This window comes from Lacerta agilis, chromosome 5 (genome assembly GCF_009819535.1).
Source record: "Lacerta agilis isolate rLacAgi1 chromosome 5, rLacAgi1.pri, whole genome shotgun sequence".
Lineage (NCBI taxonomy): Eukaryota > Metazoa > Chordata > Lepidosauria > Squamata > Lacertidae > Lacerta > Lacerta agilis.
Genome location: NC_046316.1, coordinates 61,052,962 through 61,079,595, shown reverse-complemented (window position 1 = coordinate 61,079,595; position 26,634 = coordinate 61,052,962). Strand labels below are relative to the sequence as shown.

Sequence of the window (26,634 nt, the reverse complement as noted above, 5' to 3'; positions counted from 1 at the left end):
TCAGTGGTTTGTTCACATTTCATCTCCTCCATTTTATTATGTACCGCACGTTATTTAGTATAGTGAGAGAAACTGTAAAACAGAACATGAATGAATGGAAATAAAAACAAGTTTGACTAAACAGGGAGTTTCTTTCTCAAATGCTTTCCAAAATTAAATCCCAGAACTACTTTTCACTCTCTGTTGGTTATTAAGCAGTTCCTTAAAAGCCCTTCATTTCAGACTGCTTTTTAAGTCAGTAGTGGATATATGATTTAGGTAACAATTTTATTCTTAAAGAAATCAATGGCAAAACACACATTAATGTCAATGGAGTAGGGTTGTTACACAAATAGCCTAAATTCAGAGCCGCCTCAAACAGGCTGTTCTGTGGTTTGCCTTTGCGACAATGGTGGTGAAGGAACAGACAAGGTGTTCCTGTCAGTTTAATTGTACTCCAGGTCCAGGAAGAATTAAAATGACAGGGGGATTTCCCATGTGATGCCTCTCAACCCCTCTTGCTGTCCATATGAATCTCGTGCCAAAGTGACATTCTTCCTGCAAATGGAGGGAGGAGGGGCGGGGAGCAGGAGCTATTGGGAAACAAGGACAGACAAACACAGTTGGGTCACGGCTTCTGCTAACACTGCAGAGTCCACTTTCTCTATAAAAAGGCAAGGCTGCTGAGTCAAAAGCCTCACAGACGCCGTGGGTGCAGTCTGTGACAGACACCTCTGCAACACCTCTCTCAAAGTCTCCAGGAAGAGCACAACATGAAGCTTGCTCTCCAAGCTGCGCTGTTCACTGGACTTCTGGGTAAGTGAATGCAGGCTTGCAGAAAGAGACAAGTCAAAGGCACTTCAAGGCTGCAAGGTGGAATTACGAGTCAACCTTTCTGCTGCTCAGAGAATGGCAACCCTTTAAAAATCATGCTGCTTTAATTTCTGGCACTCCTTGCCTTTTAAGAAATAGGGCTGCAAGCCTTTCAAATATTTTACTTATGGGAAAACAGCAAAGTCCTAGTTTGGGATGGCAGAAAGCCTCACTGGTTTGCAGCAGTTCCCGCCTTTTGTTGAGGTCTCAGACAGTCCAAAAGCCCTGCTGAGCTGAATGCTTCTGCTGTCTTCTGTCATGCCCTCACCATATATTGAAAGCTCATGGCTTCCCCCAAAGAGTCCTCCTGGGAACTGGAGTTTGTTAAGGGTGCTGGGGATTATAGCTGTGTGAAAGGCAGGGCTTTTTTTTTCAACTGGAACTCGTCAGAACTCAGTTCCGGCACCTCTCAGGTGGGTACCACTGTCATTATAAGAAAACAAGGTGAGTTCATGCTGAGTTCCGGCACCTCTTTTTCTGTGAAAAATAGCACTGATTGAAGGTAAGCTACATTCCCCACGACCTTGGGTGAGGGGGAAGCCATGTAATTTCCATGTATAGTGTCTAAGTGATGAAGCTTCCATTTATGCACACACTGAACCGTGAACCAGAATATCTTTCTTAGAGATTGAAACAGTGCTTAACTATAAATATATAGTTATGTAAGCTTGTGTTAGGTACAGTGAACAGCAAGATAGGGTTTAATTAATAATATTTGGGGTATGCAACTCTACCTTCCGGAAAGGGCACCAGTACCATTATTAATCCCACAATGGTGATGTGCTTTGATCAGGATGGGGGGGGGGCAGAATTGCATATTCCTCTGTGAAATGGTTCAGAAACCCACATTTGCAAAGGCAAAGTGTATGTAGGATAAAGGGCATTTGTTGGGGAGATTTGGGGAGTACAGTATGGTGGTTAAATCCTTCTTCCATTGTATTTCTTCCCAACTGTTTTCCAGCTGCAGAAAGATAGATGTAGAAACAGCATGAGGGAGATGCAGTCAGGGAAAGGGTTTAACGCCCTCCTCCTGGCAGCTGATTCCCTCCTGCAAATCTCCCCAAACTGGGAGCCCCATGTTTGCATGTAATCTATGGTTTCGTAACCGCACCATTGCATTTAAAGCACATCCAACACACATCTTCACCACAAAGAATCCTGGGAGCTGCCGTTTCTTTCTCACAAAGCTGCAATACCTAGCACCCTTAACAGCCCACTGCTTCCAGAATTCTTTCCCAGGATTCTCAGGGATTGAACATGGGGCGGCTTGTGTGCACAGCAAGTGCCCTACCACTGAGCTATTGCTCTTCTTCTAATTAGGGCTAGACTCAAATCAACTGGAATTAAGCTACAATGAATAGGGCTGTGTTAATTGCATGAGTGCAATTAATGCGTCTGGTGTTGGGAGGAAGCGACAGTTAGGATTGGTACTGTGGCGAGTAGGGATGGATATGTTCTTTACCCATTCACCTCCCATTATGTGGTCCCAATGAACCCCTCTCCCTAGCACATTACTTTCAGTACAAAAGGGAATCTTCCCCTGGATATGTGTCCATGTTTTGGTGCTACCAGGATTTTATTCCTGAAGCACGAACATGTCTTGGAATGACTGCGTGCAAAACCACACCTACTAGAAAAGTTAACCAACAAACTTAAATTAGCACAGGGTCAAGCAAAGGAGGATCCCTTCACCTTGTGTGGTTCCCTTTTATCACATACGCAGTTTATAGCTGCTTGAGCATGTGTGGCTGAGAGTGTGAAAGCAATCTTTCCAGATTGCTTGACTTGTGACAGCATAGCTGGCATTCATCACAGGCTGAATAAAAATCTCAGCTACCACGGACTGAAATAATTCATTGCCCTTAAGTACTGCAACATCAGACTAAACGAAGAGTGTTGTGTTCCTCTAAACAGCTGAGTCTTTGTCTTGGGCCAGTATGCCACTGCTCAGTGTGATGTAGTGCAAGACCTGGATCAAGGCTCTTGTGTGTAGGTTAAGCAACAGAGTTCTGATGGACAGAATCTGTAGAGATGCACTGAAAAACACGCAGCTTTGAGAAAATCTTATTTCATGGACAACAAGGAAACAGCAATTCAAGGATGTGTACCTTATGTAGGCATCAAGGAGCAGTTCCAGATTTTCAGGATTCTGCCTTGATAGTCAAGGTTAGTTTAATACAGCCTTCTACAATGTGGTACCCAACAGATGATATGGGCTACAGCTCCCATCATCCCTGACCGGTGGCCTTGTTGGCTGGGCCTGATGAATGTTGTAGTGCAAAACATCTGGTTGGGGAAGGTTGGAATAACACAAAACTGGTGAGCAAATCTTCCTACCTTGAGCCTAGTATTAGACAATGGCACAGATGGGAAGAAAATCCCATACATCTGGGGAGGTGGACTTCAGACAAGGCAGCGTTATCATTGTTCATGGCCCATGATATCACAACACTTCCCCTCCTTCATTTTCTTCACAGCATTGTGTTTTGCAACTTCCGGGGTAAGATGGTGTACAACATCAACGGCTGAGCAGAACAAGTGTCAAAGACTGCAGGAATGCTTAAGTGCCTCCCAGCAACCTGCATCTTTCCCACAATTCAGCTGTGTGAAGAAGAGCAGTCCCCATGACTGCATCAGTGCCATTGCAGTAAGTGATTAGTGGAAGCTGCACCCAAACACTGGGGGACTTCCCTGAATTCAGTGTGCAAGACGAACCAAACTTCTGCTGGTGGTTCTGTCAACTCTGCAGAAAATGATCCTAGTGCCCTGGTTAGTGTCAGAAGCAGAAGCTAGGAGCGGCTCATGAGACAGAACTTGGTGGACTAGGGACAGATGTTGGAAAGTTCTGACTGATCACAGAAGTGGCTGGCAGAATCCCCGGGGTCATGGAACCTGGGAGGAATCAATGGTAAAACAATCTTCGCCTGTATACTGCCTTTTCAGACTCCAGTATAGGTTATTTGCCAGAAAATTGTTTTAGTGGTTAAAACAGTAATCAGCCAATCACTTTTTTATGGGGCCATAGATCCAAACAGGTTAAAACAAAGTATTGGCCTAGCGGCAACCTAAAACAATGTCCCAGGCAACTAGGGGTCCATCCGTCGTTGAATGGTACAATAGTCTTTCTAGCTCCTTCCATTCCTGTCACTTCTCCTTCCCATTTGTGTTTTCTTCTTCCCATTTGTCTACTCTTATGTGTTTTCAGGCCTCTGAGGCAGATGCTGTCAGCCTGGACGGTGGTCTCATATATGATGCAGGCTTGGCCCCGCATAACTTGAAGCCAATTGTAGCTGAAGTTTATGGCACAAGTACAGGAGGTAAATTTCAACAGGGCTGATTTTGAAAATTCTGTTGTGCTCTGTCTTGTTGCAAGGCCTGAGGTTGGATCAGGGTTCAGGTGTTGCTGCAATATGCTGCTTTGCTTAAAGCCCAGTCTGGCCTCTTCAGTAATCTCCCAGAGGAATGGAGAAGCCCCAGTTCTTCCTGGGCCTACTGCAATGGAGTCCTCTGAGTTAGAGGTTAGAGAGCCATCAGGTTCATCTGAGAGTGCTTCTGGAGCAGGCCTTACATGCCCATGGAGTGTAGGACTGGAACCAGTGGCTTCAAATTACAAGAAAGGAGAATCTGACTAAACACCAGGAAGAACTTTCTGACAGTAAGAGCTGTTCAACTGTGGAATGGACTCCCTTGGTTTGTGGTGGACTCTCCCAGATCTAATTCCAACGCTCTAACCACTACACCCCACTGACTCTCTAGTGCTAGGAGTGGAAGAATCTGTCAGTTTGGGTTTCTTCCAGTTTCTCATTTTTCCATTATTAAATTCAGCTCTCCACATTTCTGCATCAGAATAGATTTTTTTTAAGTCTTCGTGAAAGTTCATCAAGCTTCCTGAGTGCATTTCTCCTAACATACAGATTTTTGTATGCAGTTTTACTGAATTTGCAAGCCATATCCTGTAATACTACACTCTAGTGAGCTGTTCTTAAACTTAGTAGACAAGAGTCATTAGGAGAAGGTCTCCAGACTACGGAAGGAGAAGTAGGAAAGTTCTTCAGGAATAACTTTCTGACAGTAATAGCTGTTCAACAGTGGAACGGACTCCCTTGGATGGTGGTGGACTCTCCTTCCTTGGAGGTTTGTCAGCAGAGGTTGGATGGTCATCTGTCATGGATGCTTTAGTTGAGATTCTTGCATTGCAGGGGGTTGAACCAGATTACCCTCGGGGTCCCTTCCAACTCTACAATTCTATTATTCTTCATTGCTGCACAGGTCACAATATGCCTTCTCTCTTTCTCCCTATCAGGAGAATCTGTTACCAGTTACTATGCTGTGGCCGTTGTGAAGAAAAATACCGTTCAGTCACTTGCTGAACTCCGAGGGAAGAAATCTTGCCACACTGGCTTGGGCAGATCTGCAGGCTGGGTTATGCCAGTGGGGCGTTTGTTGAGTCTTGGTCTTATAGAATGGGCTGGAGCAGAAACAGAACCTATAGAGAAAGGTAAGAAGCAGAATGACGAAAGCCACAAGACTGATGTGGAAGGAGCGAGAACGGGCAGGAAGGTTCACTTGACCTTTGTTGAATATATTACTTTCCAGCCACACAGAAGTCAGAGATTTCTTTCCATCCTCTCCATTCATTGAAACAAGAGGTGTTATTATAGTTCAGAGACACATTCTAGCCAAGGAAAAGCACTCACAGGGTGCAGAGCAGGGCTGGTCAGGGAGGTGGTGGCCTGAGGAGTGCCATGATAGAGAGGGTCTTATTCAGCAGCCAGGCCTCAGGTTCCCCATCCCTGGTGTACACCCTCTGGGAAATTTGGCATTCTGCTCTTTACTAAAGTGGAATGGTGACGCAGCACATGTTTTACATATAGCCACTATTCATAGGTACCACGTATAAAATCCGGGGTAAACACAACACATTTTATTTACCCAAGTGGCTGCAGAGCAGAATCTGAGAAGTGTGTCCTGGTATCCTGTGTATGTGTGTGCTTGTGTGAATTTTGTGTGTGTGTGTGTGTGTGTGCGTGCATGAAAGAGGATGGAGGAGGCCAACTCCTGTTTTGTTTAGGCCACACCCACCTTTTGTTTTGGCACATGGCCCCCAGAAGGCAAGCTGAGACATTGCAGAAGTTTCTGGGATGTCTATCACAAGTTGTATGCCTCTGCAGTTGCTGAAACAGCATATGGACTGAGATTTGTTTTCTGGGACATCACAGAACAGGGTTGGAGAACCTTTGGCGCTCCAGATGTGGCTGAACTACAACTTCCCTCAGCCCAAGCAAGCATGGCCAATGGCCAGGGATGATGGGAGTTCAGCAACATCTGGGAGGCCCAAGGTTCATCACCCCTGTCACAGAGACTCCTTGGACTTTGTGTTCCACCTGCTTTCTACCAAGAGGTGAGTGCTGCCCTTGACAATAATTGGCGTTCTAAGGCCATGATTGAGATGTTTGTGTGGCTGACCCATCCCTGATACAAACTAATAGGTAAATGCTATTTAGGAGAAGGGACCTGCCAATGCCTTGTCTGTGTGGTCTTCTTTTACAGCTGTAGCCAAGTTTTTCTCAGCTTCTTGTGTCCCAGGTTGCAAAAATGAGGCAAATCTGTGCCGCATTTGTGCTGGAAAAGGTGATGAAAAATGCAGCCGGAACGACCCCTACGCTGGATATTCAGGGGCTTTTCAGTAAGTAACACACATTTTCCATTGGGCTTATTTAAGGGGTGGTGGTGTCACAGCGCTAGGAAATTCAGGTGCTTCATAACCAAATAGGAAAAGGAGGGGTTTGTTCTGAAAGGCAGAACACAATTTTTGAACCTAACACTGGAAACATGCAGCCTGAGAGCCTTTCTGGACAATCAAAGGTTTGATGGTACACTCCCTTGAACAGCAAGAGATCCTAAGAGCATCGCTACCTTCTTTTGGCAGAGATGGGGTGTTTTTGTAATATTTGGTTTATTTAGAAACATACAAGTAGAGTTATACATGCTTCTATTGGGCAGTGGATTCTCACCCTGCATCAGATGAGAGGCTGCCTATACACTGGTGATGCCTTCAGCTTCCTGGAAACTCTCAGTTTTAAATGGTAGTTAGCAATTATTCCAGGGCTGCTGCTGCTGCTGCTGCTGCTTCTTCTTCTTCTTCTTCTTCTTCTTCTTCTTCTTCTTCTTCTTCTTCTTCTTCTTCTTCTTCTTCTTCTTCTTCTTCTTCTTCATCTTCTTCTTCTTCTTCTTCTTCTTCTTCTTCTTCTTCTGATTATTATTATCCTCCATGGAGGAGGGAGTGTTCTTCAGGACTGTAGTACATGGGGATTTAAATTTTAACACTTTCTTCCCCAGCCACAATCTTGACAAAAATCAAAAACTCTGTGACATGTCTTTTAGGGTTAAAAACAAAAAATTAGCCTGATGTACACTCCAGTGCAGAAGAGGTGGAACTCTACAAAGGAATAAAAACAATCCACTCTCCTAACAATGAAAAACAAACCAGAATGTTTCTGAAACAGCTAGACATTGCTGCGGGTGGGCTAGCTTAGCTGCCATTTTCCACATAAGTAAAGACATTTTTTTAATAATGAAGGAAAACAAAGTTTCACATAATGGTGCAAGCATGGACAGGAAATTATATCCAACAGATGTCAGTAACATTTTCAGAATATGTGATGTTTATACTGTACTGCCATCACAATAGCAACATTGCTCTTCTGTGTGTGGATGCATCTGCAAATCATTGCAGAAGTGCAGAAAGAGATGAAGATTATTTATTTTTGCACAATAAATGCACAAACGACTGAGTGTGTGGGAGTCTCCCAGTAGTTTCTGTGGCACAGAACTATGTGGCAAGCATTAAAATGTCCTCAAAGTCTTGTATTGGTTGGTTACTGTGGGTAGCAAGAAACTGGTTAAATATCTCTGCTTAGCAATGTAAAGTTCTACCATCAAGGTTGTGGAAAAATGAACTTTTATTGTCAATTTCCAGTGAGGTAGCCATTTCAATCTGTTGCAGAAACCATGATAAAAAAAAACTTGTGGCACCCTAAGAACTGCACACTCAATGTGACATAAGCTTTTGATGACTACAATAACAGATTATAAAGTCCACAAAAGCTTAAATCATAATACATTTGTTAGCCTTTAAGGTACTACCTGACTTTGTTGTTTAAATTATGAGTTTTTGCTATGATGTCTGTTTTGGAACACTCAACTTGCAATTCCCTCATGATAAGTCTTTCCTTTCTGGAAGAAAGTTTTTCTGGAACAATCCAATTCTCACCTTACCTATTCTTCCACACTCTTACTACTCATTTCCCGTGCTTGGTCATTCCTGAGACCACCCATGTTTTATCTATGTACTATGATTTTTAAGTTCTTCATTTATAGACTGTATCACTTCTGCATCCTTTTGGCACTGAACAAAATAAACAATAGTAGTTTTGTATGCTCAGGATCTATAATTCCTTTCTGCTTCTCTGAACACGCAGAAGGTTGGTGTAAGGACTCAAAAATTCAATTGTTCTAATATTTCTTCCTCTGCTTGTTCTTCTAGATGTCTGAAAGATGGAGCTGGAGATGTAGCCTTTGTGAAAGATGCAACTGTACTAGGTAAGGAGGGAGGACAAGTTTAGCCCTTCACATGTTGTTAGACTCCAGCTCCCATCAGGCCCCTGCCATCACTGCCTAAAGGTCAAGGACGCTGGGGACTGCGGTCCACAAAATCTGGAAGGCACCACACTACCTGCCCCCAAGTTCCTAGTAGAGCTCAACCTCTGTGCAGACGGAATTCACCTTTTTGAGTCAGTTTGTGTTGAGTTCCATGGACTGAGTTGGTTCTATGAAGGCTGATGATATGTGCAGAAACCTGCATGGATCAGCTTTTTTCTGAGTGTAGCAAGTGCCAAAAAATATGCAACTTCATTTGTGAAAAGGTCATGCAATTAGGCTAATGTTCAAAGCTGGAGATGCAAACTAGTTATATTCAAATTTAACAGCAGTATAATTAAACTGGCATTGAGCGATCCTGTCTAGTCTGTCAGTTACTCACAAACACTCATATCAGATTCTCCTTTTCTTATTTATTACTACATCCTGCTGCTGTACAATACGATCTTTAAGGCAACTTATAGTTCTCTGATTCCAAATTGCTGGCAAGATTAATTTCCACCTCCTTGACAGTCACGGCTTCCCCCAAAGAATCCAGGGAAGATTGCTAGTTTGTTAAGGGTGCTGAGAGTTGTTAGGAGACTACTATTCCCTTCAAAGAGCTACAATTTCCTGAGTTTCCTGAGAAGAGCAGCTGATTGTCGAGCCATGCTAGGAATAGTGGCTTTTTGAAGAGAATAGGGGTATAAGTGGTATAAGAGTACTTCAAATTTACAGTGTGTGGCTGTGATCAGCACCTCTTCTGCAGCATTCAGTCTTCAAGCTATACAATCACAAGGCTGGAGGGAAACCTGATCATCCCATGAATTGGGAGGGTAGAATCCTCTTATGTAGACCAATCATCTCATTATTTAAGGTAGGGGCGCGCATATATATATATATATATATATATATATATATATATATATATGATTTGTGTCTTGTTTCTTCCAAACACAACTTGGGAAGAACCATATTAATAGCAACTGTAAGCCACAATTAAACGGAAATACAGTGGTAACTTGGTTTTCGAACAGAATGCGTTCCGGAAGTCCCGGAACCGTTCAAAAACCAAAGCACGGCTTCTGATTGGAGTGTCCTGCAGAAAGCTGCAGAAGCCACGCTGGACGTTCAGCTTCCAAAAATCATTCGAAAACTGGAACTCTCACTTCCGGGTTTCATTGTTTGGGAGCCAATTTGTTCGGGAGCCAAGGTGTTCAGTTTCCAAGATACGACTGTAATGTACTACTCCGTCCCTCTGCTGTTCCAGCACCTGGTTGACTTCATTTATTATATCCTAAGATTAAACACCCTATCTTACAGAAATATAGTACAGTAACCACTTCAGCATTCCTTGGAAGGAACATTGAAAGATCTGCCTTATGCCTAGCCAAACTACTGTTTCAATGTTGTCTACACTGACTGCCGGTAGCTGTCCAGAGTTTCAGGAAGGATTCTTCCCCAGCCTTACCCTGAAATACTGGAGATTGAACCTGTAACCTTTTGCCTGCAAAACATGTACTCCACTGTTGAACTACAATGCTTTCCTGCAGGAAATTGTGACCTTTGTAATCCTGGATGGACTCTCGGTATATACAGGTGGAATCAGTATCATGTAATTGTAGAGTTTCACCTTCATTGTTTTTCATTATTACCCACAGCACAAAACTCTTAATCTCAGATTTGTGGGTTCAAGCCTCATGTTGAGCAAAAGATTCCTGCATTGCAGGGGGTTGGACTTGATGACCCTCGTGGTCACTTCCAACTCTACCATTCTATGAGCTTATGGGCTTCTCATTTCTCAGCTTTGGTATTCTAGCATTTCAGGGTGGAACCTATCTTACATACCTGGCTTTAAATCTTGCTATCATTTTTCATAGCTCTCAGTGCAGAAGAAAGGAACCAGTATGAGCTGCTCTGTGATGATGGCAGTAGGAAGCCTATTGAGAAGTATAAAGAATGTTCTCTGGCTAGAGTCCCTGCTCATGCTGTGGTAGCACGAAGTACTGACAGTCGGGCAGATGAGATCTGGACGGTCCTCTCCAAAGCAATGGTATGTATGTATGTATGTATGTATGTATGTATGTATGTATTTCATAAATGGTTTTCAATGAGATATCCCAAAGCAATTTACAATATAGTGGCCAATTAAAAAACAAACAAACCACAGTTAAAACAACTGCACATAAGATTTGTAAGACCTATGGGGGACTTCCAAGCACACAATTTTGTAAATTAAGAAACGCACACACATAGAGTGATATTAAATGCTATTCCTACTCTCCATAGACCCACTGAAATGAATGGACAGGACTAACTTTAGTTCATTAATTGCAGTGGGTCGGACTTAGTTGACTACAACCCATAATAATGGAAACATACACAAACAAGCCTGCTTCAGGACTTATGAAATGTTGCGGTCCTAGAAATCCAAAGTATATAGAGCAGGCATAGGGAACCTTCGGCTCTCCAGATGTTTTGGACTACAATTCCCATCATCCCTGACCACTGGTCCTGTTAGCTAGGGATCATGGGAGTTGTAGGCCAAAACATCTGGAGAGCCGAAGGTTCCCTATGCCTGATATAGAGCAACTTTTCCTATTGTCTGGAGAAGGAACTTCTGTGTTCACACTAAACATCACATACAGGAAATTGAGTGTCTGTTGCTATCTTTTGTTAGAGGCAGAAAAGATGTTTTTTGTTTTGTTTTGTTTTTTGTTTAGTTTCTACTGTTTTATTGGTGTATTATATAATTAATATTTTGGTCTTAAGGGGAGAGGGTCAGGGCTCCCTGGGAGTGGGTCCCAGCAACAGAATGGCTGGGGCAGGTTCCACAGGGGGGATGCACTGGGACACCCAGTCTTAGTGATCATGGGGAGGAAGAGGAGGAGGAGTTATGCTAAGGCCAGACCATGTCATTACCGAGGAGGCAGATTTAGTCATTGTTTGAAGACCATCCCTGCCTCCAGGTCTGGTCTCGACTGGAAGGATACTGCAATCAGCAAGGGAGACCCATACGACCGTAAGGTGTTGTTGTGCAATGCCAGGTCAATGATGAATAAGACCACTGCCATCCATCACTTGATCGTGGATGGAGGACTTGACCTGGCATGTGTAACAAAGACTTGGTTGGATGAAGCAGATGGGCCTGTTCTTGCCGCTGCTTGTCCACCACGTTTCTCTTACGCACAGCAACCCAAGTCATATGGGCAGGGAGGGGGGTTTGCAGCGATTTTTAGGAAATCATTAGTTTACACCACACGTCCTATTGGGAAGACCTAGTTCTCTGAGTGCATGTTCTGGAAGTTGGGCAATAGGGGCAGTACAGGATTCCTTTTGGTGTACTGACCTCCCCGCTGCTTCAGGTCATGGCGGATGTGCTCCTGGAGACACCTAGTTTGGTTGTCCTAAGGGATTTTAACATCCATGCTGACACAACCTTACAAGGACTTTGTGGAAAGCATGGCCTCCATGGGGCTGTCCCTGAATAAGTTTGGCCCAACTCATAGTCATGGACATGCCTTAGACCTGGTGTTTACCTTTATGGATGTGGGTGATCTGACACTAAGTAAAAGCAAAACAAAAGAAGTGCCATGGTTGGATCACTTTCTGGTGCAACTGGACTTCTCTGTGACCCTTCCCCCCCCCTTCAGGGAGGTAGGACCTATTCGGATGATCCGCCCCTGGCACTTAATGAATCCAAATGGTTTTCAGAGAGTGGTAGGGGATGTTTTATCCAATGTTGATGGCCTTTCAGCTGATTCCCTGGTGGCCCGCTGAAATGCGGAGTTAACCAGGGCTATCAACTGTCTGGCTCTGAAGCGTCCTCTCCGACTGCATGGAGCCTGGACAGCCCTATAGTTTTCCCTGGAGCTGAGGGTGATGAAACAATCACTGAGAGGCTAGAGTGCAGGTGGCAGAAAACTCATTCTGAATCAGACCGGACACAGGTTAGAGCTTAACGTCGAGCCTACCAAGTGGCGATAGAGACGGCGAAGAGGACCTTCTTCACTGCCTCTATTGCATCTGCAGAAAACAGCAGCAGGAGACTCTTTCTGGTGGTTCACAATTTAACAGAACCACCTGCACCATCAGGGTCCGGTAAGGACCCCAAGATAAAGTTTTTTGCAGATAAAGTTGCTCAGATTCGGAAAGAGGTAGACTCCACCATGGGAGCAGGGCTGGGGCTGGAAATGCTAGAGTCCTGTCTAGTCAAGTTGCATGGGATCAATTCCAATCTGTTACCCACTTGGGGGCAGAGAACAGGCGGGGGCAGGGCTGGCATGCGTCCTGGGGTGTGGCGCACCACCCGCAGGGGCAGGGTGTGCATCCTGGGGGCGGGGCGCCCAGCGCGGGCAGGGGGGCAGCCATGATGGCACCCCACCAGGATCACGCTGCCTGGGGCAGTGCGCTCCCCCCCTCTTACTCTGCCAGTGGTGGCGCCTGCCCTGTGGAATGCCCTCCCATCAGATGTAAAGGAAATAAACAACTATCTGACTTTTAGAAGACATCTGAAGGCAGCCCTGTTTAGGGAAGTTTTTAATGTTTGAAGTTTTATTCTGTTTTTAGTCCTCTGTTGGGAGCTGCCCAGAGTGGCTGGGGAAACCCAGCCAAATGGACAGGGTAAAAATATTTATTATTATTATTATTATTATTATTATTATTATTATTATTATTATTATTATTACTACAGTCCTGCATTTCTTCATTGTTTCTTCATTAGACCCCCAAAAAAGAAGTGGGAGTCAGGTAGACTATGCGAGTCTAGCAGTTAAGCTAAGGGCAGGTGAACCAATGGAATGTTGAAGGTGTCCACTGGAAAATAAAAGGGATGGGGAGAGATGGAATTGACCTGCTTTTGGCGGGGTTGGCGATGGTGATGCATATACCATGAGTTTTAAAAACTCTTTTATGCACTCTATACTGTTCAAGCTGACTTCACATTTTCTTCTTACCCTTTCTCACTCTTAAATGAATATCTTAGGAGCTGGCTTCCAATAACCCACAATCTGGATGCAAACTTTTTGGTTCTCCTGAAGGTTCTGCCAAAGACCTTCTATTCAAGGATTCTGCTGTCAATCTTCTTCGTGTACCTGAGTTAATGGATTCTCAACTCTACCTGGGCTCCCAGTACTGTGGTGCTATTCGGGCTATCAGAAAAGGTATGCAGGAGATCAGCTGCCATGGTCCACCAGTATACTGGTGGTACTCAACTCTATTTCTCTGTATCATCTGAACTGGGAATGACTAAGAAGGCTCCAGACTGGTGTCTGGATGCAGTGGCAGACTAGATTAGCCTAATAAACTGAGTCTGAATCCTGACAAAGGCTCTGTGGGTGAGTGGTTCTCAGATTTGGTAAGTTGAGACATTGCCTGTCCTGGATGGGATCAAATGCATTTTTGGGGTGTTTTCCTGGATCCAGCTCTGTCACTGGAGTTTCAGGCCCCCACAGTAAGTAGAAGTGGCAAGAGGTACCTCTGCTGGTATTCTCTACACATGTAACAGCACTGGCGTCAGTTAGGGTTGGACTTTGGGGCAGCTGTCCAGAGCCCCTCAATGAAGTCACCAGCACTTCCCTCTACGAGCACTTAATTTGCAGCATGATGAGGCACCAGAACTCCTGGTTAATTGAGTTTCTCCTTTCTGATCCTTTAGACAGACCTTCCCCCGATACAGAAGGGAGGATCAGGTGGTGCGCAGTGGGCAAAGCTGAACAAACAAAGTGCGACTCATGGAGTGGAGTGAGCGGAGGCTCCATAGAGTGCGCTGTGGCAGAAACACCTGACGACTGCATCATCAAGATCTTAGTAAGTGCTTCCAGCTGCACACCCCTTTCCCTTGTAGCTTGCCACTGTGAGTCCTCACTTGGGTTTCATTGCTTCCATCCAGTGTGGTTTTGCTTCTGAGGCTGTGTACACATCATGCATTTCTAAAAATTATTTATTAAATTTGTTAGTTGCTTTATCTTGCCCAGGGCAGCAAGCGATTTACAACCAAATAAACAGACATAACAATAAGCCCCACATAGAGACATTAAAGCCAAGTGGAAAGAGAAATGCATTAAAAACATCCTGCCCATGTCTAAAAGGCCACAGGTAGTTAAATATAAATGAGATAGCTAAGAAAAATCTCTCATAAATTAAAATATCTTCATATGAAGCAGGAACTCCCACCCATTTGTTCTATAGCAGGGATCGGCAAGGTTTACCTCGCCTGGGCCAGTTCACTCCAGCGGAGATCCCTCTATGGGCTGGATCGTGTATGTGCGTGAGTGTGTGCGCCCGCGATTTCCAGCATCTGCGCAGACATGATTTCTGGCGCCGCAGAAGCGAGTCGCTGTGCTGCACCGGTTTAGTGCAGTGCATGGGGAGTCGCCGAGTGGGCGGCTCAGTTCGGGGGCAGCTCGTGGGCCAGTTAAACGACTCCCGTGGGCCGCTTATGGCCCATGGGCCTTAGGTTGCCAACCCCTGTTCTATAGCACAGGGAAACTTCTTTGGTTATGCTGATCATCGTACTTAACTTGCCAGCCAAAGTCATTACCTTAATAAAGGAACCAGTTTGGCAAGATTGCTCTTACACATTCTGCCCCCACAGATGAATCGGAAGGGACTCAGATTCTGTGTCATGCAGAATGACCCCTGCCCACTCAGAACACTATCTTATCTTTGACCTATGAATCTCAGGGATATCCAATATAGTACTTATAGTAAGCTCTGGGTGTTGTTGGACTACAAGTCCCATGATCTCTTTCCATTTGCCATCCTGTCTGGGACTGATGGAGGTTGTAGTCTAGCATCTGGAGGTCATCTTATTGGGTATTGCACTATTCTATTCTATTATGTTTCCCCACCTCTTCTCCCAAGGAGCTCAAGTGTCATTTACAGTCTTCCCCTTCCTAAAGGGCTGTAAGAGTACTTTAAATGTTGGTGTGGATGATACCAACTATGTGCATTTTGTGCTCAGACACACTGAAATGTTTGGAGGAAACTAGCTTCTGGGTCTTCCCCATTCTTTCTAGTCAGAGCTCACTGACCTGTGAGCAAGACTGCAGCCAAACAAGTTTTATATAACGTTAATTTCACAATGTGTATTTATTTTCCAGTTTCCAGATTCAGTGCCTGGAAGGCTGAGAGATTAATGTCAAGCTGCAAAACTTGAATTTGAATTACAAGATTTCAAACATGCTTCCTATTATGCAACATGGAGGTTAAATTTTAGAAAGGTCAACCAATCTGGTGATCTCTAGATGTTTTGGAATATAGCTACAGTAATACCTTGGTTTTCAAACGCTTTGGGAGCCAAACGTTTTAGCTCCCGAACGATCAAAAACCAGAAGTGATTGTTCCAGTTTTCAAATGTTCTTTGGAACCCAAATGTCTGATGTGAATTCTGCGGCTTACTATTGGCTGCAGGAACTTCCTGCAGCCAATCAGAAGCTGCGCCTTGGTTTCCGAATGTTTTGAAAGTCGAACGGACTTCTGGAACGGATTCTGTTCAACTTATGAGGTACCACTGTAAGTGTTCTTTGCGCAATAAAAGCACACATTCATGATCCCTCCCCAAAGAAAGCAGGTACATTGCAATAAATAGCAATGACTCAATAATGCCCCTGAGCAACAAATTTGCTTCAAACACAATGCATGTTTTCTGATGCCCCCTTTCATGCATGGATGATGTTGTCTTGGCTATATAAAATATTTCACATGTGGAGAATGTGTTTGCTATTAGCATATCTGATGTTCTTTGCAGAAAGATGAGGCTGATGCCATAAGCTTGGATGGAGGGTTTGTCTACACTGCAGGAGTGTGCGGTTTAGTGCCAGTGATGGCTGAAGTTTACTGTAAGTATGGAAAATGGCAGTTTGACTCAATACAGCCCGCACTATCACAAGCACACATCTGGAAATAATTTCTGATAGACCTTCATTGCAGTTCTGCAAGGGGCCCAATGGGGATTTTGACCCACAGGCTCAATGTTTTACACCAATCATTTCATTGTGTTTATTATACCTACCTATGGGCAAGCATATTGTCACTTCAGATGAGAGCACATCACCCTGAAGGTGTGCCAAGCAATGCTCTGCGTGTGATTCACTTTTATTATAAGTTCTCAGGAAGCACCTGGTGTTTGTCCCTCAGGTCTGTGACCACAAATGGCCTTACTCCCATTGCTGTTATGGCATTGCAAAAACTGTGTGGGTTTGGGGCAGTATTCAATTAGCGTCTCCCACCAGGATTTCTGTTTGCACGACAGAACTTCCCCTCCTTTTCTTCCCCCCACTCACCACCACACATGCACCCTGCACCCTCCCCAGATTTGCCCCAAATGTTTAAAGGGGGGAGGACAGGGGGAAGCAGAAATCCTTGCACTAGCACAATTACTTCATTAGTGCTACTATGGAAACAACTCTTTGTCTTGGAATATTGTGTCCAGAACCTCTTTCTCATTCTCTTTGCAGCTGACCCTGCCGCATGTGCTCATCCAGAAAGAGAGACAACAGGTGGGTAACTCTGGGACACACAGGCATAGAGATTAAACCTAGGATTTAAAGCTTATGTTCATTTGTTAATTCTATATCTTACCCTTCCTCTCCAAAGAACCCAGGGCAGAAACATTTGTGATTCAAAAAACAACAACCCAACACCTAAAAACATGGACAAACCTTTCTGTGCCATGTTTGAGACAGAGACAGAAGGTCTAATATTATACTTCCATTTCAAGCTGTATTTATATAAATATAATTTTATATTTGTTCATATTTATATAAATGTATTTGGCAGCTTTAAAACTCTTTCAAATCCAGCACTTTTGACAAAGATTGCAAATGTTGTGGTCTCCATGGTGCCTGGCAAGATGGGACAGGATGTGTCAGAAGAGGTAGAGGATGACAGTTCCATGAACGGTGTAGGTAGAGACAGTGCCAATTGGAAGGTCAGCGGTTCGAATCTGTGCAATGGAGTGAGCGCCTGTTGCTCTGTCCCAGCTTCTGCCAACCTAGCAGTTTGGAAGCATACCAATGCAAGTAGATAAATAGGTACTGCTGTGGCCGGAAGGTTAACAGTGTTTCTGTGCACTCTGGAACTCATCGCAGTGTTGTGCCAGAAGTGGTTTAGTCATGCTGGCCACATGACTTGGAAAGCTGTCTTGGCCTGAAGTGAGATGAATGCCGCACCCCATAGTTACCATTGACTGGACCAGGTCCAGGGGTCTTTTACCTTTACCTTTTTCAAAAAAGCAATGACAAACCTAGACAGCATCTTAAAAAGCAGAGACTTCACCTTGCCGACAAAGGTCCGTATAGTTAAAGCTATGGTTTTCCCAGTAGTGATGTATGGAAGTGAGAGCTGGACCATAAGGAAGGCTGATCACCGAAGAATTGATGCTTTTGAATTATGGTGCTGGAGGAGACTCTTGAGAGTCCCATGGACTGCAAGAAGATCAAACCTATCCATTCTTAAGGAAATCAGCCCTGAGTGCTCACTGGAAGGACAGATCCTGAAGCTGAGGCTCCAATACTTTGGCCACCTCATGAGAAGAGAAGACTCCCTAGAAAAGACCCTGATGTTGGGAAAGATTGAGGGCGTAAGGAGAAGGGGACGACAGAGGATGAGATGGTTGGACAGTGTTCTTGAAGCTACCTACATGAGTCTGACCAAACTGCGGGAGACAGTGGAAGACAGGAGTGCCTGGTGTGCTCTGGTCAGTGGGGTCACGAAGAGTCGGACACGACTAAACAACTAAACAACAACAAAGAGACAGCTCAAGCAGTGTCAGGGATGAGGGTCCTGCCCCCTGGTGGTCAGATAGCTCAGAAGGGGGAGGGGGAGCCAACAGAGGCAGGTGCCACCCCACCTCCTGAGAAGCCAGCCAAACCAGGCCCACCCCCACCCCCACCTCCTGCGAGACAGTTTCCCCTGATGGCTGAGCAGATCTGGCCAGGCTGGTGGTAGAGGGACAGTCAAAGTGTTGGACCACGTTGTTGCTGAAGACACACCGCTATCAATGCAGGCATGAGCAGAGCAGAGCCAGACCCTGCTCAGTCTTCTTGCTTGGGACAGGAACCTCATTATTGATGGAGCACACTCTGCTCCTTCATAAGTAGAGCAGGAGGGATGCGTCAGTTGTGTTGGGACAATGTTTTAGCTCCCTTTTTATTACATCTATAACCCACCTCTCTTCCAAGGAGCTCAAGGTGAGCTTACACAATTCTCCATCTTGTCATTTAATCATGCCTGGTCATGCATCCTAGACTCTGCCAGTGTACCCATTGAGCTTTGTAACCTGACCGCTGAGTGAAGTAGAGATGCAGCTGATTTTTTAAATAAAACTTTCAGGATTTCCTGAGCCAGGAGTCTGGGTTTTCATCTGAAAGTGGGAGCCAGGACAGATAACCCAGATTTCAAACTGATCTATGAGCAAAGCATCCTTTTGACTTATGCCTATTTTTCAAATAAGGACACAACAATGGAGGGGTAGTCAAGACCCTACCCACTCATTCATTCAGCATGTGAGAGAATTACGAGCTTTCATTGGCCAACTTGGCCCCTTCCCTCCATTAATTAGGGTCTCATTTGATTTGAGGTCTTATTTGAGATTTTTCTCCCCCTTTTCCTTTCCTGTCTCCAGTAAAGGGCTACACTGCTGTCGCTGTTGTCAAGAAAGCTGATACTGGATTCAACTGGAAGACAATGAGAGGAAAGAAGTCCTGCCATACTGGTGTTGATAGGACTGCTGGCTGGAACATCCCCATGGGCTTGCTTTACCAGGAGAACATTGGAAACTTCAATATTAGTGAGTGACCTCATGTTCACTTATCTACCTACTTTGCACATGACTCCCCTTTGGAGCCAAATGTGGTTAAGTGGTATACAACCTGTTCAAATATGTAAACAAGCCATCTCACCCTTTCTCCAAGGAGTCCAGAGCATAATACATACTGTCTAGTTTATATTCATAGCAACTCTGTGAGGTTGATTAAGGTAAGATATAGTGATTGTCCCAAAGTTGCGTAGGAAGCAGGGCTTATGAACCCACAGGTGCTTCCACCCTATATATTTTGTGTCAGAAACCAGGTGCCTCCTTTCCAAAGCCTGGGAAGTTTCTGTCTGGCTTAGGGAGGGAGGTGCGATGCTCACATGTGTGACATCACCCCCACCCCATAACCTCTGCAAGCTTGCACTTCTGGCCCTAACTGTTCGTCTACGAAAAATTCACTGCATGCCAATGTTTAGTTCTGCTGTTGTCCTTTTAAAAGGGCAGGGTTTTACATGGCAGAACACCCTAACCAGCAAGCTTGTAGGAGCTGGGAAGGACTGGGAGATAGACACTTCCACTCTATCCAACCTCACTCTGCTCCTGCAGCACAGTTAGCCAGCGCTTTGCATTGTTCTGCCCAGCCCAGCACTACTCTGCCTATTTTATTTTAGTTGCAGTAAAATATAGCACTGTAAGCGCAACACTGCTATAATACTATTTAATTAAAAATGTTTCCCAACACTTATCACATTGCTGAAATGTGCGGGTGTGCACCTTGTGATATCTGGCCAGGATGGAGTGCTGAGAATCTGCCATTCCATTCGCCTGCTTAAGAATGGCTAAGTAGAAATGTATGACACTGCCTTTTGAAGAATACTGTTGGATTGGCTGGCAATGTTTCATTAGTCTATGGTGGTAATCCAGATGGTTGATAAACCATCAGATGGGGGGGGGGGAGGAGATGTTGGACACAGTCATGCTTAGAGCAGACTCATTGAAATCATGGATGACTTAGGTCCTACCTTGATTTCAGTGAATCTACTCTAAATGACTACATTTGGATGCAACAAAAATATTTTTGGGATGGGTGGAATACTTTTAAAATAAGATAGCTAGCATGCCAGCCAACAAGACTGAATTTTTAAGAAGATGTGGGGGGGAATCCACTTTCCTCTGTTCTATTGGGCATTCCAAATATCTATCCTTTTTTGTGTGCAAATATTTCACTGCAAATATAATATGTGGCCAACTTGCAAGAACAGATACAGAGGAATTCCAAGTGACTATTGCATGTTTCTCCTGCCAGGTACATTCTTCAGCGAAGGGTGTGCCCCAGGTTCACCGCCTAGCAGTCCACTCTGCAAGCTGTGCAAGGGCACTGGCACTGGAGGGGCACTCGCTGACAAACACAAGTGCAAAGCTAACAGCAACGAGATATACTACGGCTACAATGGTGCATTCCGGTAGGTAACTTGGATATTAAAAACAAACTCTTATTCAGGAGATGACAGAGGAATGAGAGGCCAAACTGTCCCCAGCCATGTGGGTGCCAGTCACATAGTGCATGTCTCTCTGGTGGCCAATAACTAGGGATGGAGGGAAAACTGCTTTAGTTCACATTTAGAGGTGAGCCTACCAAATTTGCATTTCCGAAACACAAACTGAACCATCCTTCAAAATCCACACTTCTTCACATGCTGCGGAGTAGTTCTCCAGCCAAGTAATGTTACAAAAATGCATTTACTAGGGTAGGTAAAAAAAAAGAAGGCAAAGGACCCCTGGACGGTTAAGTCCAGTCAAAGGCGACCATGGGGTTGCGGTGCGGCTTTCAGGCCGAGGGAGCCGGCGTTTGTCTACAGACAGCTTTCTGGATCATGTGGCCAGCATGACTAAACTGCTTTTGGCGCAACAGAACACTGTGATGGAAACCAGAGCACACAGAAACGCTGTTTACCTTCCCGCTGCAGCAGTACCTATTTATCTACTTGCACTGGTGTGCTTTCGAACTGCTAGGTTGACAGGAGCTGGGAATATATTTGTTAGTGAAAGTGGCATATACGGTGCATTAAATTAGGGGAAATGGATTGGAAAAATGGGTGCATTAGTAAAAATTCAAACTAAAATGCGGGTGTGTTTTCATGGGGACTTAAATAATAATAATCACAAACTTACCGTAACTTCCCTCCTCCACATTTCCATTCTTCACGTAAGACTGGAAAAGTGAGAAACTGAAAGTGACATTGACAGATTCACCCATCCCTACAGATTTACTAGAGTTGAAAGGCACCCAAAGGCCACCCACTCCAACCCCAATCCCACAACCAAGCCATGGAACCCAGACCAAATACCATGAAGAAAGATACCTTAGAGGTCAGAGGAAAGAGCTCTAGATGACTCTTGAGAGTGAATCCATCAGCATACCACAGACAACTCATCTCCTCACAACAGCAAACCAATCTGATCTGGAGAGGGAGAAAGTCTTCTTGGTCTCCAGAAATAGTAGACTCTGAGCATGAACCAAAATTGTAGCCATGAGTTTTTCAAAGAGAAATCTTAAACAGCTGCTGCAACAAGCCATCCAGTGTTTTGTGTCTATTAGTCCATCAGATGCCCCCTCAGACCCAGTAGCCTCCTCCTATTATTAATTAATATTATTATCAGTGCTTTTTTCTAAAAAAATGTTTAGGGGGACTCTCATTTTGACTCAAGAAAACCACCATTTTATAGTTCAAATTGGGAAAAATAAATACAGTAAATGGACAAAAGGACAAAGATTCACAAAATGTTTAGGGGTATGCATCCCCCTTTGTCCACCCAGAAAAAAGCACTGATTGTTGTTGTTGTTGTTGTTGTTGTTGTTGTTTTTAAAAAACATTTTCATGAATTCCCAAGATTCATAATCCTATGCAGGATATAAGCCGAGTTAGTATTAATTTTAAAATTGGCAGGGCAAAGCTCTACTTAGGATCCCCCCCTTATCTCTGGTATGTGGAGCCTAGAAGCAATCACTTTGTGGGTACTAAATCGCAAACAACAACCTCACATATTCCATGTCAAAACCTGGATATTGAAAGTAAGTTTCAAGCTAAGATGTTTTGACTTCTGTCTCAAATGAAATCACTGCTCCGCTTAGTGGGTGGCACAAATCAGCACAAATAACATTTTCCCCACTTCAAGTAAAGCATATTAATCTGTACTTTTGACATTGCTATTAAATATAAATCCAGGTAAATAGCAATAAAATAAAATAAAATAAAAAATATGGTTGCCAGCATATTGCCGTGATTTCAACATTACTGAATTGGCCAGAACTCTTTTCAGTTCACAGCATCTCGTCAAATTATCATCTGTGGTTAATTGCGTCTTTCACTTCTCACTGCAAATTTTGAATCCATTTCAACATAACAGGAAATATTCAAATTCATTTCAGCAGTCTGATACGAAGGAATTGACAAATGCCACACCAAAAATTTTCTTTTAATTGTATTTTCTAGGTGTTTGATTGAGTCAGGAGACGTATGCTTTGTTAAACACACCACAGTCGAGGACAACACAGAAGGTATGTGGGAGGTTCATGCAAGGCCTAAGCAAGATGCGCAAGGAGCCCTACTCCTGTGGATTAACCTAGCACAAATTTCATGAACTGGCCACAGGTTTTATAGATGTCTATTTTCCCCATCACTACATGCCCATAATTGGCTCCTGCCCACAGGAGGGATCCAAGCAGAATAGCATCTAAACAGCAAGTCAATTAGCCAAGTCCATTGAAAAGAAGGAGAAATTCTGCATGTGTTACACTGAGGATGGGTAACTGCTGGCCCATGAACCAAGTGTGAAATCTGAAGCAATTTAATTTGGCCCCTGATGACTAAACTGTATTCAAATTGAAAGGAGCAAAGTCCTCGTTTGGATGTTAAATTTATATGTGATATTATGCTGAGCCGAAGTTCACTATGACTGTGAATCCTTACTACTAGAGGGAAACTTTTTTTTTTAAATCAGAGTGCCAACTACTTCCAGAGTGGTAATGCCAGTGGTTGGTAATACTAGAGCTAACAGAAGGCAGAGCCAAAGTGTATAATAGGTTATGTTCTAGCCAGGCAAAAGCACTTGATGGTGCAGAGAAAGGCATGGCCTGTAAAGAGTCCCAAGGGCTAGACAGAGGTCATTGGGAGGGGAGGGGCGCACTTAGTCTTTGGACTGGAAGTTCCATAGACATACCCTTCCTATTCAGTCATTGTCCTCCATCCAAGCACTCCACAAAAGAGAGAGTGTGGCTGTTCTTGTTGGCTCAGCCCCCCCCCCCCCGACAACTCATGGTCTGCCACCTTTGCATGATTGACACCTGTGAATTTGCATGATTGCATGCAGAGGGAAGCTTTGCACATACTGTTGTATTAAATGGTGGTTTGCATGAGACTGGGGGCCCTGCATGACCAGAGCTCCCAATTACAAGGAAGCCTGCATATTGCAACAGCCAAGGACCTCCTTCTGCAGGAATGACAGCTCTTGGACGCTCTCCTCCTCCTCCTCCTCCTCCTCCTCCTCCTCCTTTTTACAAAATTTCTTTTATTAACTGACAAACTTTGCATACAATAAACTAAACTCTGCTTTTACAAGCTGTAAAGAAAAAGGGGGGGAAGGAGCAGGTAAACTCAGTTGCTCTCACTTGTCATTATCATGCAAGTTACATAAAAATACATCCCCTTAGGCCTCTCACTGTGCCACTGCCAAGCCATTCCTCTTAAAAAAGCAAGTTCCAATACTACATGCAGATACCAAAATATATAAAACCTTCTTCCCCTGTGCAGCCATTTGCATCCACCCGCAGGTGTTAGTGGGGTATGTAACATCAGGGAAAGGGTCACCTGGTGAGTGCTAACTTGACAGATCCCTGAATAGAACAATAAAAGTTTTATAATCTTTAACATTCTCTCTCTCCCCCCCCCCCCAGGAGCAAACAAACCTGCTTGGGCAGGGAACTTCAGAGCTACCGATTTTGAACTTCTGAAAGCTAATGGCGATCGCTGTCCAATTACTGACTATGTAAGATGTGGTCTCGCCACAGTTCCCACTCATGGAGTAGTTGCAGCACCTGGGAAAGCAGAGGCTGTCCGTCGTGTGTTACTTGAGCAACAGGTGAGTTTTTGGGGTTTTTTAAGGGGACTTCCCAGATCACAACTCACAATAAATCTGTTGGCTTGTGATAGCTTTTAAAAATAGAATGTAAATAAATCACACCACTTCTGCAGAGGTAGCCACAGTTGGACAAAATTCTTTGTACAAATGACACAAAGAAGCAATCAAAGGAAGTGTAGGAACAGTTTAATCATTAAGGAGCGCTCAGTAGGAAGAGAACAACTGTGGAACATTTGACGCACCATTTGGATGGCATGTTATCACCACAACCTTTTACCAAAAAATGGGTGACCAAAACTTTAACATGACAGCTAACTGAATCCTGCTTTTCTTCCTTTATTACAGATTTTATTTGGAAGCAGTGGAACAAGGAAAGGGGATTTCCAAATGTTCCAATCTGAAACCAAAGATAGCTTGTTCAAAGATGGCACTCAGTGCTTAGTTAGCACAAAAGAAAAGACCGTCAGTTCTTATCTTGGCGAGCAATATCTGACTGCTATTGATGGATTCAAGAAATTCTCACCTTCAGGTATCAATTATACACTGGGATGAAAAACACCAGTCAGCTTCAGGCAAAAATTGGATTTCAGTTGGAGTCTAGACAGTACTCTCTTATAGTCTAAGAGGAAGCATTGTATTTTTCCTCATCAAGGCTTTCCAGATGTTGTTGGAGTACAAATCCCATCAGCCCCACCAACATGATCAATGGTCAGGGATACTGGGAACTATGGTCCAGCAACATCTGAAGGACCACAGGTTTCACGCCTCTGTTCTGCATCTTTTTTTAAAAGCAGCCTTCCCTGATTTGGTGCCCTCCAGAAAGTTTGGACTATAGCTCCTATCATTTCTGACCATCAGTCATGCCGGCTGGGACACATGAGAGTTGCAGTCCAAAACATCTGGATGGTACCAGTTGGGGGAGTCTAGTTTAAAAGGCATTTTAAGTGAGTGGCAAAGAGTAAATATCAGTAAGGACCAATGCTACATGACCTTTTTAAAAGGCAGTTTCATAAACTATAAGTTGTTTTTTGTTTCACTTTTGGCTTGTGAATTTTTGTTGTAAATTTTTAAACATGTGTGCTCCACTATATTTTATAACAATTTTGCAAAGCAGATTTACTATAAGAGGTGATGAGTTGCAATGTTTGGATCATTCCCAAGACTATTTAGACATCGCCACCCCCCTTTTTTTAAAGGTTTCTAAAAACAAAGTAGTCTGGATTTTCCTGATAGGATCATCTATAAAGCATATCATATATAGAAAGTGAAGTGAATGGTTAGCAAAGTTGTGACAAAGGAAGAATTGAGTATTGGCTAAAATGGAGAACGTATGTAAAGGTATGTACATATGTGGTGAAAAGGCCTTTCAGAGCATGACATACATCTGGGGGACCATAGGTTCCCAGTCCCTCTGCTACAGAGAAACACCATTAAGAGCTCTGGACATGCTGTTTTCCTCACTGAGCCAATGCAACTCACCTTTTTCAAGTTCAGAGATGATTAATGCATTCTTTCATCCTATTTAGTTCTCAAAAGAATAAGAAAGCTATTTGAGGTAGGGATTTGTAGGAATGGAATTTGCTGGTGCTAATGTGCTGCACAGAAACCGCAGGCCTAAGCTACATTGACTACTGTCAAGCCACAAAATGGTGGTGTCGGTTTTTCAGTCCTATAGAAGTTATGCAATCATCTTATTCCCAATATTCTAGAAAGGAAAACTGAATGAAATATAATGTTATTAGCTAGTTACACTATTTATGCTTCCTTTCCTTCATTAGTCTGCACAAAACAGCCCTTTGAGAGAGTCCATACCCATATTCAAGAAGTGATATTACCCAAGGCTTTAGCTCCTAAGTCTTAGAAAAATTTCCATGAGAGTAAAATGGTTTCTAGGGAAACATTGCTAGAGTTTGTCTGTTTTGGTGTGCTGATCTTAAACTTTCCTTTTTATTTCTCTTCTTTTCTTTCTGTTTTTATGTTACAGAACTCCTTAAGGTCTGCAACTTCCACCATCATGATGTCTAATAGGGTGAAAAACAGTTCCTTGTACTGAATGAGTAGCATTGGAAGCACCATTCTTTCTTGCCTGAACTTGGATACCTGTCCAACTGTTTCTTTTCTCCTTAACATCACAACCAAGTGTGTTCAAGCTTCTCTTTGTATGGCTTTTTAACTCCTTGGTGTCACTAGTGCAAGCAAGCAAGCAAGCAAGCAAGCAAGCAAGCAAGCAAGCAAATAAATAAATGTAA

At 43.8% G+C, this 26,634-nt stretch overlaps 1 protein-coding gene across 1 annotated transcript; it reads left to right on the top strand.

The window, feature by feature from the left end:
* Window positions 1-638: 638 nt before the first annotated feature.
* LOC117047234 (ovotransferrin-like) lies at window positions 639-26,580 on the top strand. Its single transcript, XM_033150145.1, has 17 exons — window positions 639-795; window positions 3,330-3,499; window positions 4,058-4,169; window positions 5,156-5,350; window positions 6,403-6,538; window positions 8,399-8,454; window positions 10,371-10,543; window positions 13,475-13,652; window positions 14,147-14,298; window positions 16,241-16,331; window positions 16,950-16,991; window positions 19,118-19,282; window positions 20,553-20,709; window positions 22,741-22,805; window positions 24,201-24,385; window positions 24,731-24,914; window positions 26,370-26,580. Exons 1-17 carry the CDS (start codon window positions 753-755, stop codon window positions 26,408-26,410), a joined length of 2,145 nt encoding a protein of 714 aa, XP_033006036.1. The 5' UTR covers window positions 639-752; the 3' UTR covers window positions 26,411-26,580.
* Window positions 26,581-26,634: the final 54 nt, after the last annotated feature.

What these genes read in the sequence shown, in the direction of transcription:
- LOC117047234 (XM_033150145.1), top strand. Translation starts at nt 753, where the DNA reads ATGAAGCTTGCTCTCCAAGCTGCGCTGTTCACTGGACTTCTGG. An exon ending in CGGTCCTCTCCAAAGCAATG is followed by an intron (nt 10,544 to 13,474) that starts GTATGTATGTAT and finishes TGAATATCTTAG; the next exon opens with GAGCTGGCTTCCAATAACCC. An exon ending in ACTGCATCATCAAGATCTTA is followed by an intron (nt 14,299 to 16,240) that starts GTAAGTGCTTCC and finishes TGTTCTTTGCAG; the next exon opens with AAAGATGAGGCTGATGCCAT.